Source organism: Gallus gallus, chromosome 3 (assembly GCF_016699485.2).
Source record: "Gallus gallus isolate bGalGal1 chromosome 3, bGalGal1.mat.broiler.GRCg7b, whole genome shotgun sequence".
NCBI classification, from domain to species: Eukaryota; Metazoa; Chordata; class Aves; order Galliformes; family Phasianidae; genus Gallus; species Gallus gallus.
The window spans coordinates 86,047,020-86,062,303 of NC_052534.1; the positions used below are offsets into that span (position 1 = coordinate 86,047,020).

The 15,284-nt window shown below is 36.8% G+C and overlaps 1 protein-coding gene across 33 annotated transcripts in view; it reads left to right on the plus strand.

The window, feature by feature from the left end:
* KHDRBS2 (KH RNA binding domain containing, signal transduction associated 2) overlaps positions 1-15,284 on the plus strand; it is a 339,549-nt gene that overhangs the window by 286,503 nt on the left and 37,762 nt on the right. For all 33 annotated transcript variants that reach the window (XR_005859018.2, XR_005859021.2, XR_005859038.2 and 30 more), the window contains one exon: positions 2,148-2,206. Coding sequence is in view for 2 of the 33 variants with exons in the window: in XM_426201.8 (XP_426201.3) it covers positions 2,148-2,206 (59 nt within the window). In the remaining 31 variants the exon portion in view is untranslated. The remainder of the gene's footprint in view (positions 1-2,147; positions 2,207-15,284) is intronic.

Sequence of the window (15,284 nt, forward strand, 5' to 3'; positions counted from 1 at the left end):
CAGTTGAGAGCTGACCTTTGCATGCAGTCACTTTGTTTTTTAAAATATATCAGGAAGAAATATTAACATCCACTAACAGAAGATGAGAGTTCTGGCTTTCTTCTCCTGTAACACTGCTCACTATTCCAACACCATTGGAATTCCAAAATACCATTGCTTAAATTGTATTACATGAGATTTTTTATGCGGCTTTCTACCAGAGCTAGGTGGTGTGACATCTGTCTTTTCTGAGTCCCTTTCAACCCAAGCCATTCTATGATTCTATGATTCTGTAATTCTGTACGTATCTAAAATGTCATGCACTCCTTCAAGAGAAGGATGTATATGTTTATATAATTACTTTACATGGATGGCTCCATTTGTCCTGGAAGGTAATGTTCTACTGTGGCTATGCTCATTTCAAGCTCAGATGGCACTGGGAAAAATGTTTAATGTGTTAACTTCATTTTCCTTTTTAAGTCCACTTTCTGTTTTAGCAAATGAATTTTGTGTCTGAGATATTTACCTAAGCGCACTATCTGCTCACATGGATAACTGCTGGCTAAGTTAGTATATTAATGCACAACAATTTCAGTTGCGTTTACCATTCAAAAAACCTACAATATTGTAGCTGAAAACTGTCTGAGAGCTGTACATAGACAGTCAGAGAGTAATGCGTCCCATACCAAAATATCTTGAATGTCAGTTATCTAATACTTGCAATCAGTGCTCTCAAATGAAATACAGCACTTGAATTGTTCTCCAAAATTACTCCAGGAATAGTTATGAATAATTATTAAGTTCAAGAAGTTATAAATCTGATTACAAGTAGCTGTTGAACAAAGTCATCATTTGTTTAAGAAAATAATTGTTACAGATTGCTTGTTTATGTCTATTACATTTATGAAATGCTTTTACTTACACTCCACTGTCAACCAAGATTCTCTTTCAAGTGTAAACTAATATTTTTTTTCAATGATAATCTTGTATGGGAGACTGTCTGAGCAACACTGTTAAAAACAGTGCAATATTGATCTGACTGCATCCTATTATTCATTTTGAAATAATCCTTCTCAGAGTCTCCAAGGAAAAAGGTGCAGAAGTGACAACAACAAAAAAGTTATCAACAGGAAAATATTTCTGTTTGGCTCCCTGCAGATACAAAGTTCAATATCATATCATGGACATTGCAGGTTTTCTGGTCAGGGACTGATTCCTTTTAAGGTCTGCCCAATACCTGATAACATCTGTATTCTGGTCATGAATTTGGTGGCAGGTATCAAATATTGAATGCAAAGAATAAATTGTAATAACAGTCAAGTTTTTATAAGTGTGATTAATTCCATTCCCATTTCAATATGTCTCAGAAATCAGATTTTCCAGGTGCCCACTTCAGGTATTAGCTTGGGTTACTTATCATCATGGTCTAACTGTGATACGAAACCTTTTGCTAACATGCTAATACAACCATGCTTGAACACTTTTAATTAACAAAAAGCAGTCAGAAAGTTCTTATGAAACTTTGAGTCTGATTTTCTACTCCTTAAACCTCTCAATATGTTTTTTATTAGTATTGTGTAAAACTTTGCATGAGTGTCAATGACTGCATAAGGAAGAGGGCTGTGGAGAATGAGGCTTTTCTTGCCAACCTGTAGAAAAGCACTTTCTTCTTCAGGAGAAAAACTGAAAACCTGTCAGTGCTCTCAGTACAGATAAGTAGTTTACAGGTTCCATATAATATAATTTAGTCTGTTTTGGGAAAAAAAAAAATACTATGCTGAATTTGATACTGCATATATGTTTGAAATTACAGGTAAATGAGATTTACATCTTTTCTGGCAGTTTAACAGTTGCAAATAATAAAGTGCATAGACATTTTTCAGACCTTATTTTTGCAAATAGAATTTCTGACACTCTTTGTCATATCTCCTAGATCTACATACTTAGGGACAATTATGTTTTCTGCTTAATGGATAAGAAATGTGTTGTCATCTGTTATAGCCATTACTGCCACTAATACCTTTCTCTTTGCATTTTTTAAAACTGTTGTTATTCCTGAAACTGGCAGGGCTGTGCTATCATGTATTAAAATACCTTTCATTTTCTACACTCTGTTTTGGTTTGGTTACCCATGACAATAGTAACGTGACTGTCTGTATCTGTTACAGTGTGCCTGAATATTATGACTACGGTCACGGAACAAGTGAAGAGGCTTATGACAGCTACGGTAAGGTCTCTTCTGTCTTTAGCAAAAGTGTGAAATCCAAAGAAAAATCTGTCACTGGCAACTCAGAAATTTCTTCCACATACTTTTTCTTTCTCCCTCTGCTTCTACAAAGGCCAAATCTAAATGGATTTGTGTAACGTTAAAGTGAGCTTTGACTTACTGAAGTAGGACCAGAAAATTGGACAGATTCATTTTGATCAAAATTACAAAGCAAATTAATCGCAGTCATAGATCAGCTTAAGCAGCAAAAGTGAAGTTTCTGCTCAGTGCCTGAATATATTTCACAGTGTTAGGTTTCCATCTGCTTGGTGTGCCAGTAATCCTGTATACCTATTATGGTCACACGCATCACTTCAACCAGCAATTTTTGTAAGATTTTGAAATACAGACATTCCCAAAGGGGAAGGAGAGGGTTCTGTACCCCCATGTGAGCCCTCCCTGTGCCAAGAGGCAGGGTTATATCCTTGGGCTGCACAAGGCAGCAGTGACAGGCATTGTGCTCTTTACACCTCTATCCACTAGGTCTGTCTGAGCTGCCATAAGTCTTTTCCAAAGGGACAGAAGGCATGACATAAAAAGATAATATCACTCCAGTGTGAACAGCGTAATCTTCTGGATCTGTTTTCTTATATTAATGGTGTGTTTTGATGACTAATAATAATCTATTCCACCTTTTTCAATCAAATCATTTTCAGCACCTTTTACCATCAGATGACACAGTGAATTGTGTGACATTTTCACTGAAATAAGAGAGCACTGCTGACTGTTGTCATCTTAGAGACTGATCCTGGAGCATTCAACATAGCTATCATGCTTGATTTACCATTACTAATAAAGTACTGTAAGTTTACATAGTGACTTCCAGAGCATTATGAAAATGAGAGATGCTGGAAATGGCACTGCAAGTAGACATTACATTAAGGGGTTATATAAGGTTTGCTGCTTGAAAAAATAATTTTATTCATGCAGCTGTGGAACAAATTTTACCATAATATAAAGTTGCAGTTTCCTTTGTATTTGTACAGCAATCACAAGACATTCCTGAGATACTGTCAAAATGATTGCATTGCATAATCAGAAATAACTTATTTTTTGTATAATCAGTATTTGTAATAGATTTGCATAACACAATGTGCAGTCAAGCACATTTCCAGTGCTAAACAAGTAATAATAATAACTTATCCATACATACGTTTGTGCTTCAGTTACCCTTTGTTTTATTAGCAATTTATATGTACTTTTTTAATACCTACAGTGAAAGACCTTTCCAGCCTTTTCTGGATTCCCTCTACATCCCTCCTCCCAGATGCATTGCTAAGGTTTTGGGCAGTGCAGAAAAGCCCAATCTGAGCTCGGCAGTAAGAATTATCCACTGTTAAATTTTTAACTAGGCTCCTCCACACTAATTCTCTGCATGTTTGGGCAAGCCATTTAAAGTAATGTCATTCTTCCTCCAATCCCTCATTTGTAAAACTAGAAGAATATCACTTGTTTTCGCAGCAGGTGTTTGGAGAGGACTAATTAGCTAAGGCTTACAAAGTGTTCAAGAAGTCAGATCATGACTAAATTTATGCTCTGCATGAAGCTTTTTTTTTTTTTTTCCCATTATGCAGCTGAAACAAACTCAAAATGTCTGGGTTTGCTTTTCTAGATTTGTTTCAAATTACGTAGTTGATAACTGTGGATGTACATTTTTGTGTAAACTACATTCTGGGCTGGTGTTTGAATGCAACATTCTGGAGTAGTTTTGCCAATAACCTACAGTAAATGTGACAGCAGAATAATATTCCAAATTGCAGTTTTTCTACTTTATGAAATCAGAAACAGATTTACCTGTGAGTATTTGTGCTTCTCTTGCATCACTTTAACAGACTAATAAATTTATGAACTCCATGCTGTGGAAACCTGTATGTGAACTTTCTGCAACCCAAAGTTACAACTCTTTATCTGAGGAGGTAATCGAAAAAATACGCAGCTATAGAATTTATACTTAACTTTCTTATCTTCTGAATTCTGAAGGTTCTCTCTGCTGCTTGTTCTCTCTGAACAAATTCTGATGTTCTCTCTGTATCTGTTTCTTTTCACTGCCTCCCACTCGACAAATAAGCATTCTGGTGCCCCCCCCCCAGGTCTCAGGCCTATATAGCTTTTTTTTTTTTTTTTTTACCCTACTCCCTAATATGTCTCAGTTCTCTACTTCTGTTTCAGGATTTGTGTTGCAACTCATTGTGAGGCTTCTAAATCCACCAGACTGTATAAAATCAACCACTCTTTCATGTATCAGCATCCCACCGTACTCATCAGTCTTTCTTTCACCCCAGTTCATTTTCAGACCTTGTTTTACTTTCCACCAGACTATATCCCTCCTTCACAATCCATTCAGTCACACCTCTGTAGTTCAGAATTCCCCAAAACTCTGAGAAAAATCATACACACAGTTGGTGCACAAACTCAGAGCCTGTCTTCTTGTTAATATCACTTGGTCATTTCCTTGATATTTCTTCCCTTTCATCAAAAAATTTACAAGGTTTTCAGTTCTTTTCTTTCTCCTGTACATCCTTTGCGCCTAACTTAACTTTAGAGAGGATAATTCTCAATTCTGGTTTTGAAACCTTGTTTTCAGTCTTGTGCTCAAGCCAAGAATGTTTTCTTTTATTCTTTTCATGAAGTAGGTTCTCCAAATACCATTGCTATGTTGTACAAACACATTTGTCTTTAAAGGTCATACAGAGCTCACTGTATTTTGTTAAGTGTATTTTGTTAAGTGTATTTTGTTAAGTGACAGTTGTAAGTGTGGTACTCCCGTACAGGTTGTCTTGTACAAGTAGTAACTTTTCTTTCTATGTGGGTTCCTGAGGAATATTAGGTGTTGTTTTTGTTGTTGGTTTTTTTTTTGTTGTTGTTGTTGTTGTTGTTGTTGTTTTTGGGGGGGGTGGGTTTCATGGTCTCCTCTGAGCTCCTTTTAAAAAGTTGGTGAAGTCTGATTGTCTTCATTGTTGATTTTCTCAGAAGTTGTTCAGATTTAGGAATTTATGGGATGCCTGTGTAAAGATGAAAACATCACACTAGTGTTTCAGAGCAGAGCCCATCTGCAAGTCATGTCATTCTCAAAGTTCAACTTCCTGAGTATAAGTAACAAGAATGAAAGGACCTAAGTTACTTACCTGAGGGTAGGCAAGACAAATGCTCACCTACGTTTTCCTGCTGTAGAATCCACACCTTGACTTAATTGCCTTGAACTCCTTGTTCAGGTTCTGATATAGTGGTTCCTGAGAATTAGATCCCCTCCAAATCCAACCAGGAAATCCAGAACAACAGCAAAGGCATTTCTGAGGTAGAGTAAAATCCCACTATTCCCCCTGAAATAGGCACATTCTGTGAATAAAAATACATAGCAGAGATCCTCTCATGCAGTTAAACGCTTAAAGTCTTTACTGTGATTTTATATGCTTGCCACCCAGTCTCTCAGAAGGATTCAAAATCATTCTCTGCAGCAGTCATGGAGCACCTGGGAATATTCTATTAAAGAATTATATAATTCCTACAGATTTTCAGTGGGTTCAGGATTATGCAGTTACAACTAGAGAATTTTGAAGATCACTGTTTTAGACTTGGGAGCATAAATTTGGGACATATGCATGAAATATTCTCATGGCTCTAGGCCTTACAGGCTTTATGATGGCAGTGACAGATGTCCTCATACAGTACTTTAAAAGCTAAAAGGCCAGTCATTCAAACTACTGTACAATTTTCAGAAACATAACCTCTAATCACACTTAGTAACCATGGATGATACTTATCTTAATGAAGGGCTTGATATTTTCAGACATTTATTTAAATTTAAGAGTCTAAACTAAGGTGCTGGTGTTGTTTTAATTTTATAATGGTGCTTATGTTTTATAACAGAAGGTGTGAAATTGGATTAGTTTATGAACTAAAGGTTGTGTCCACTGCTCTTCTTATAAATTCATAATTTTGTGTTTTCCCTTCTGGCACATTTGAGGAGTACCTAGTGACAACATAAACTTAATGTTTCAACTCATAAATAGATCAGAGTAAAACATGTAACTAAACCTTGGTAACTGAGAATCTTTGCTGTCCATACGTAACACCATGCCCATGTCCAAAAAAAAACATTTAATTCTCTGGACAGAAGCACTCCAAAGGAAAAGCCCTCTCTCATTCACATTTCTTTCTCATTTTCCTTGTTTTTTAGAGAAATCAGCATTCCTGATAGAAATGTTGTGCTGCTTGTTAGCCCACTTTAGAAAGATAAAGGAGGAAGTATGAATGTGTTAGCAAGGCACATCCAATATCTTATAGGGTATATTAATTACATTTGTTCTGCCTCATGGTTGTTTCTTCTGAATACTGTTTCTCCATTGAACTTATTAGAGCACTTCAAGGTGTTGCTTTTCAGATTTAGTTTCTGCTTTGCTTCTTCCAAGGGCTGGGGCTGCAGTAGAAGAGCTCTTTTACTTCCTGCTACAGAAGGCTGGAGGTGCTGCTGCCTCTGCACCCAAAGGGTGACAGTGCCAGATTGAGGGGGGAAGAAAGGAAGAGTATGCCCATTGTCAGATGCTGTAGGTCACAACCTGGTGCATGTAGTGCCTTGCGTATTAGCTGAAAATGACAGAGATTTATGTTCTTCTTCAAGGTCACAAACCTCAGTATCTGAAGGATACATGCCCCTCTGCTGCTCCTACAGAAAGAGCAGCAAAAGGACCTTAGGAAGTGGGAGAGAGGGCTGAAGTCTGTAACGTCTGAAACAGGCACACTTATACCAGAAGAGCACCATCTGCCAAAGGCCTTAGGGAAGACTACAGAAGGTTAATTTGTATTTTGTCTCCTGTACAAAGAGTGAAGAGATAAGTGAACTCTACTTCTGTTGCTATACTGCAAAACATTGCAAAGCCGCTGACTGCATGTGTGCTGCCATGCAGTGAGGAGACATTATTTCAGTAGGTACTCTCTTCATAAAAAAATAATCTTAAGGAACGTTTATGAATCTTAAAAATTAGTCTGGGCAAAAAGGCTTAGGTTTAAAAAAAAAATCTACAAATATTAAAAATTAAAATCTGCAAGCTCAAAAATTCCATCAGTCCCAAGAACAGGAACAACAGTGAAGTGGTACTTGCGCCTATACCTTCCCAACCTTCCCTACTTCTTGCAATTCGAGGCATTCCTTCGGCCAAAGCTTTGTCACATCACCGTATTTTATAGATTCATTCTCTTCTACTTGTTAGTTTGTTTTTTTCACTGTATATTTACATCCATGGAAAGTCACTGGGATATGTTCTACAGTGTAATTACCGTGCCTGAAAATTTACTTCCTCTTAGTTGTTTTAAAACTGACTCAAACTGACTCCTGATTGTACCTCCAAATATGTTTTTGATGTATTGTAAGGAAAAGTTGTTCTCTCATCCCCTTCACAATGCCTTTCATTTATTTTTACCCCCAGTCAGGATTCCTTTCTCACAGTTCATTCTGATGCCTGATAAAGAAAAATCAAGGAAACCTCCCCCCCTCCCCCCCCCCTCCCAGACATTCTGATTTTTTTGTTTAAGTGCAAATTAGATGTATCCTGGAAAAAAAATAAATAAATAAATCAGAAGAGTTATTTGATGATTTTGGCCTCAGATTGAAAAATATTCCATTGACCAAAAATACAATGAGATATTTTTGCATTTGAGAAACTGTTCATTTCATGAAGATGATTTTGTGTTCTTTACAATTTTCAGGGTGGTTAAACGTCCCACTGGATTCATCAATATTAGGATAACCCTTACATTCGGATTCATTTAATGATAGGTGACAAAGACACTCTGGATACAGTAAAAGAATTGGGGAAAAAATTCTATTTGGATCATTTTTATTTAGTCATTTATTCAGGATTTTTTCTCTGTTTTTAAAAAATAGTGTTCGTTTTCTCTAATTACATTTTGTAGTGCATGTTGTATTCCAATTTAGCATTAAGTACTCACTTATAAACAACTGGTATTCGGTTTCAGGATAATTCCATCTTTAATTAAAATTGGAGAGCATAACTGTTCAGTGTAATTCCTTTTAATGTAAGACACCAACCTCTTAAGTTTTATAATGCTGCCACAATGATTTAACTGACTATTTCACAAATAATTCTCTGCCAGTCATTCAATGAGAGCTTAGCAGTTGTGATGACAATTAGTTTACTAACTAATGCTCTACACAAACAGTACTTTATAAGCAAATTCTTTGTAGGGATTTATAGGGATAGTAATTTAAAAAGTACATTGATGTTCCACTAATTTTTGATGATCTTGTTGATTTTGTGAGTTTCTTATTTCTGAAGAGTGTATGGCCTAGTAATTCATTTATGTAGTTATAAAATTTTGAGAAGATGTATGCAGACTTCAGGAATTCTGATAGAAAATAGGTTAGTTGAAGGGATGTTACTATATGAGACAAAAAGTACCCAGTTATGAAATCAAGCATTCTTGTTTCACAGAGAAACTCAACTAACTACCATCCTTGTAAGAAACACCCTAGATTGTTTACTTTATGGAAGTGACAAAAAAGCAGATTAAGATGCTCTGCAGTGTATGCAGAAAAAGGATTTTGTGAATTTTGAAAAACCACTTCTTAGCAGTTGCTCTGCAGATGAAGATAAGAAATTTATTCAGCTGTGACGTCCAAGTTCTATCCTGCTTTCTGATAATAGCATTGATATTATAGATCATTGCTCCTGGTAGGGGAACTGTTATGTCACAGCCAGAACTGATGATTGAGCACTTGCTGAAGAGGGTGGCTGACCCAGGAAGAACAGGTGCAAGCAATTTTACCCACATGGACCCAGGGTCCACCCCTCCCTAAGCTCATTGAAGGGCCAGCCCTCCAAAGAGAGAGTGTGTTCTGGATGGTTGCTACTTTCTGAGAAGGAGTGTCCTACAAGCTTGAGATACTCATCACTAGTTGGGTGAGGCAACTTTTTTCCTGTGTATGGTTATTGGTGTTCTGCAGTGATACTTTGCCTGGTATCACAAAAAAATAGTTGTTAGAAGTTGTTGTATTCCTTCCATGGACAAACAGTCCTAATATCTATTAAGCTTAGGATGGTAAGGCTGTCTTCCTTTTTTTTTTTTTTTTTTTTTTTTTTTTTTTTTTTTTTTTTTTTTTTTTTTTTTTTACCACATCTAAGCCTTCAAACATAGGTAGAAACTGGTACATAAAATTAAGAAGCAAACATCTGATTCTTCTCGTGACAGTGTTTGACTTCATGTAGCTTGCAATTGCAAGCAAGGTCTTTGTTAACACTAATTGATGAAGCTTTGTTAGTGTTGGCAGATTGTTCACTTACACAATTTGAGCACTTATGTTGAGTATCTGATATGTACCATTATTAGTAACTTACCAAAGGAAACTTATTTTCTGTCTGGATCTTGGAGTATCTTAGCCTTGAGTAGGCATGCCAGAGATAAGTTTTAGAACAAGGCTGCTTGCTTTCTTCTTTTCTGGACCTGACTCTTCAAAAAATGTGGTCTAGCCTCAAAAGCATTAAACCATTTTAGTCTGCTTTAGGCCTAGAGATTGTGATGAGCTGTATGTAACCGTAAGATCATATACTCTTTCTTTTTTTTATAAGTCTTTGATGCTGGACTGCAGTTGAAATGCCAAGAGGCAGCAGATGTCAGATTATCCTGGCATGGTAGAGTTCTCCTGCTGAGCCTCCACAGAGCAACCAGCAGGCATGTTAGTGCATGTTGGTGGCTTCTGCACTAGCACAGGACCAGGAGTTTTACAAACAGATTTACCAATTATCTTCGTGCATTGCTCTTCCCATCATGAGTGAGTTCAAAGTAAAAGACGTTTAGTTTGAAACTGAACCAGAAGCTGCTCTCCCACTGCTCATGAGCATAGAGTCCAGCTCAAACTAGAGTCAGTCTGAAATGGGAAGAATCTCTCCAAGATGTGTAGTGTGAACATCAGCAGTTTCACTCTGCAAATCGCTCTTATTTGCATGCACGTGACTACCAGTCTCTCCCAAGCTGTCCAGACCAATGACCTTACTTGATGTGCCATGGTTCTGTCCTGGAGAATGCCGGAGTGTGCCATGGTCTTGCATGCCCTCATTTGTGTCTTGGGAATATAGGCATCTAGTCTCCCCTGCTCATTATACAGATGAGCATATCTCTGGGGTGAACCAGCCCTGGGAACTCTGAAGTGCTGTTGAGTCTTCTGGTATGTATTTCCACTTCCACTAGAAACAGGAGTCATTGATATGCCGCAAGCAGATGATATGCCATATAAACTGCCTCCTGTTGATCATCTGTTTCAGTCATTCCTGTACTAACTAGGGTATCAAGGGTCCTGTGTACCTCAGTTCCTACTCAGTCAGAGAGAAGGAACTGTCAAAAACATTTCCTCAATTTCCTGCAAATCTCTATCAAATCTCTTACTGGAGGAATAACCTTAGCTGTCTCCTAGGTAGTATCTATTCCCTCAGATGAGATTTATTATTTTCATAAGAATGGAATTTTGAAAGTGCAATAAAACAAGCACATTTTAAATTCAGCAGTGATGGCTATTGTGGGGATGATACTGAAGTTAATTCTGTCTTGTCAAATCACTGTTTTAATTAAGTTATAATTCTTTAGAATGTTCTGTATTTAAATCTGTCACATTCTTTTAACTGGCTGTATGCTCTAAAATTTTTGTACTTCAATAATTCTGCTGCTATACTGCAAACAAAAAAAAATGCATGTAGCATGAGAAAGGAATGCCCATAATTTATAGCAACTTGTTGCTCTATTACTCCTGAATTATTTATAATTTTTATATGTCAGAATGAGTAAATCATATAAAACCATCAGAGGTAGTATTTCACACAATAATTTCACTTTCACCATAGAAGCTGTTGATCTGGAAAACCTACGCAGAAAATTGTGTTATACTGGTATACATGCGGTAATTTTATAGATGATAATCCTGGGATATCACTACACTCTTCATGCTCTATCACCATAGAATAATAGAATGTTAATTTCTACTGAAAATAAGAGGAAAATAGAATGTTCTTCATGGTGTCATATTCATATTCAGAGAAACACTAACGTCTCTTCCCTATGTTGCATTTCCCAGAACAACTACTTGCGTACTTCAGTGTTGTTCTTCAGATGTTCACTGCAAAGGTGGATGAAGCCCTGTAAGAAATCATCCTCTAAACATTGCTGCTCATTATGCTGATGTTATTTATTCCACAGTATTCATTTCATCTACTCCCATGCAGTCACTGGGATTCTTCGTTACCAGTTTAAGCCAGGATGGGTCACAATACATGGTAAATTTCGAGGACCCATGTGATATAATTTGCTAGTCCCTCTGAAGGGAGGGTGGAGTCAAGCACAGCAAGAGCAGCTCTTTGAACCATTTAAGTCAAGTCTGTGAAATAGAGCGTTAAACCAGAGAGTTTCCTAGCATTTCAAGTTTTTGAGCCATAAATACTACATATGTAGACTAGTGTCTAGGTATAGTAAAACAAGTGATATTTAGTGTGGTGTAAGTGAACATAATGATTTTGAGCCTGTGTTTCAAAGACAGAGGGTTGGAATTTGATGACCCTTGAGGTCACTTCCAACCTAAGCCATTCTATGATTTCAAATAGTGAAGGTACGATTTTTGATTTGAAAGCTAGCCACTCCAGTTATTCTTTGCTTGAAACTGTAGAAACTGTAAATGCATAGGCAGCAAGCTTTAAAAGTCCAGTATATGTTGTAGTCTTTTCACATAGGTAAAAGGAGATCGAAATAATAGGAATAACTATGTATATGCTGTCATTTAAAAAAAAAAAATGCAAAGCCTGATCTTGTGAATTTTTTTCTAAAATAGAATATGCTTGTCCAGTCAGGATATGAGAATAGACTCACTCTTTTCTGAATGTATATATAGGGTTAAATATTGCTTTGTCAAGAGTAGTGAGCATCAGTCTGAGTAGAGCAGTTTCTAAATATTGCTTAGCCCTCTGCCTCCAACCATCCTTTCAAGGAGGAGGAAGTTCCAAGGTTTAGTAGAAAGTCAGCACAACTTGAATTATCCAAAGTTCTTTTGTGTTTTCAGTGGTCTCATTTCAAAGATAACTGTCTTGTTTCCATTGGATGTTCTGCTAAGTACATCTACTTTTCTCTTACCATTCAGGCTATTAATTACATCTCAGAAGACCCCAGGGAGGTAGATATTCCTGCCTCATTTTAACAGTGAGGAAACCATACCATACAAAATATACATATGGTACAAAAAAATTATCCAAGGTCACTGAGCAAACAAGGAGAAGAGCTAGAAACTGCAATTCCTGAATTTCACATACACTCCATCTCTTCTGAAGTATTCTTTTCCCAAATGTATGCAGTACAGTGACCTTGTAAAGATAATAAGGAGAAATTTTCCTCTTGTGGGGAAAAAAAAAAACCTCTGTTTTGAATTAAAAACAATGTCTGTGTTTCTAATTGCATTGAAAGCTATATGGCAAATCACATTAAAGCATTACCTTAATTGCAGTTGTATACATCTTAACTATCTAAGCAGAATAGCTCTTTCTGGGACAGGTGGATACAGAATACTGACTGAAGAGGAGTTCTCTAAATATGTGCTTTATTGGAGTCTTTGTCTAGAAGACATTAAAGCATATGACAACAGCGATTGTTCAGGGCAGAATTTTGCAGTAGGTGGATTGCTGTGGATTTTAATGTGCTCTATCAACACTGCATGGGTAGAACAGTAAGACTGGAACAACTTCAGGTGTATTTCTGTCTGTTGTAATCAAACCATTCAACGACTTCAAAATCAAAGGAATTTCACAACTTAAAACTACCATGATCTTTTTTCTCTCTGACTATACAGTGAGGAAAATAAAACCTAATTTAGATTGAAGTTTAACTGTGGTTAAGTGATCTGGGTAACTGAGTCTAATAGCAATTTGACATACAATAATCTGCAAAGAGTTTCAACTAACATATCAGTGATGTCATGATAGATGATGAAGCTACTTTTATAACTCAGGGAACACAGGAACATAGAGTCCACTTGACTTGTAAAAAGCAGTGCTGGAATATTGCAATCATAAACCAAAGGTGCTGATTACCTGTGATGTTTCCTACTTATGAGTCTGAAATCTTGATTCATAGGGAGCTTTCAGTTCATTCAGTTGCATGCTCAGTGCAATTTAAAGGACTGTGCCCATGACTTTGCACTTCCTGTAAAAGCGGTCACCAAAAAATTGACTACGATGAGATTTATCATCATACCCAAAGTAATCCTCATGCCCAAGCACACCCAAATTCTTTACCTGTATATTCTAATGTTTCCATCATGACACTCATAACTTATATTTTCAGTTCCTGAAAATGAAGTGCACAGCATTATGTTCTTAGTGAAGAAGAAAATATCTGAGAGATGACCAAGTTGATGATAAAAAATTCTTGGAAAAACTAGACCTTGAACCTCAGTAATTAAGCTACCTGCTTAGATTTGTTTTTGATTACTAATGAAATGAAATGCATTTTCTCTATTCTCTGACATGCTTTCTAGGTTTGCTCTCTAGCCCATCTCTGTCCCTAGTTACACTTCTCATGGCTTGCTCTATGCATCTTTCTTTGACATTTTACGGGCTTCTTTTTAAACTGGCATTTTGAGTATCTTTACACTTTCACCCTTCTGTTGGTATGAGTGAGGGCAGAAAATGCTCTTACGCCCCTTTACTCATCTTTTTAATTTCTGTTTGCTGTGTTTTTGGGAGGCAGATTGACCACTAATAGTAGCAGTGACAGCAGAAAAAGAGAGATGATTAGAGGAGCCCTCCAGAGCGTAAGTGCCAAAAGCAGGCTTGACATGACTAAGGGGATGGAGAGGTCAGATTTCAAAGGGTTTCTTTGCTGGCAAATGAGCAGAAAAAGGAATCGGTGTTAAAACATGATGGCCTCTCTGCATGTGCCTTCACCTCTTGGTTGTGACAATTCACAGGCTCAGTAACAATTCTCCTGATTACCTTTCTTGCTCCCAATCTACAGCTGTTACCTACTTTTCATTCATACTGTCGGTTTCTATTTCATTGACATGTCACTTTATTTTGATCATATATGTTCAGGTTCTCTTTACTTTCCATTTTGGCACAGTCTCTCAAAGAAAGACCAGGCTTCATTGTTCCTGCCAGCAAGTTGTCTGCTTCGTGACATATTGTGAGCCTTTTTTTCTTGACTGCATGTGTTTGTACATTTGCATTCCCTAGGATCTGTTCTGATTTATTCTATTTTTTTTTATATCATACCCAGATTTTATGACTTCTTTTTTTTTTCCTAGGGGGTAAATAGTGGATTAATTTATCTGCTAAATAATAAAGAGCACTATGCAAATATACCCTCTCACCCTCCTGACTAGTGCTCTCTCTCAAAGGAGATTGTGACATCTCTGGAATCAACATCCTAGATCTGGAGGCTGGAGCTCAAATCTCCTCTGAATGTATGCTGCTGAGCAGAAACTTGTTCCTTTCAAAGAAGTGGCTATGATCTCTCATACAACAGTTGTAAAATACAAATATATGAAAACGTAGGTGAAAAGAAGTCACAGTCTTTATTCTACTGAGCTGTTAATTACATTATAAAGTATTTTTGCTTACATTCTTTTTAACACATAATAATAACTAGATACTGAATTCTTAAATATTGTACTCTTTATCTGCTGCTTCCCTCAGTTGCATTCCCCATGTTCTGGTAATCTCATGTTTCAGCTAGCAGTACAACCAAATACACTCCAAATGAGACCATGAGACTTGGGTTCACTTTTTGGCAGGACTGTTCCTGTTCTATAGACTCTTCAGGGAGTCTATAGGAAATTCAACACTTCCATCTATGTTTTTTCAGTGAAATCTTCAAAAACATGCTACAGGATTGGTTCATTTTTCTTAAAAGAATCCGAAAATAGTTTAAAATTATTTTCTATTGAAAAAGTAAGCAGCAAGAATATTTCATTTCATGGATTCCTGAAAAGTGATATCCTTCATCTTCTGTGCATGTCAAACTGTTATCTCTGTCTAGTCCACAGAACTTGACA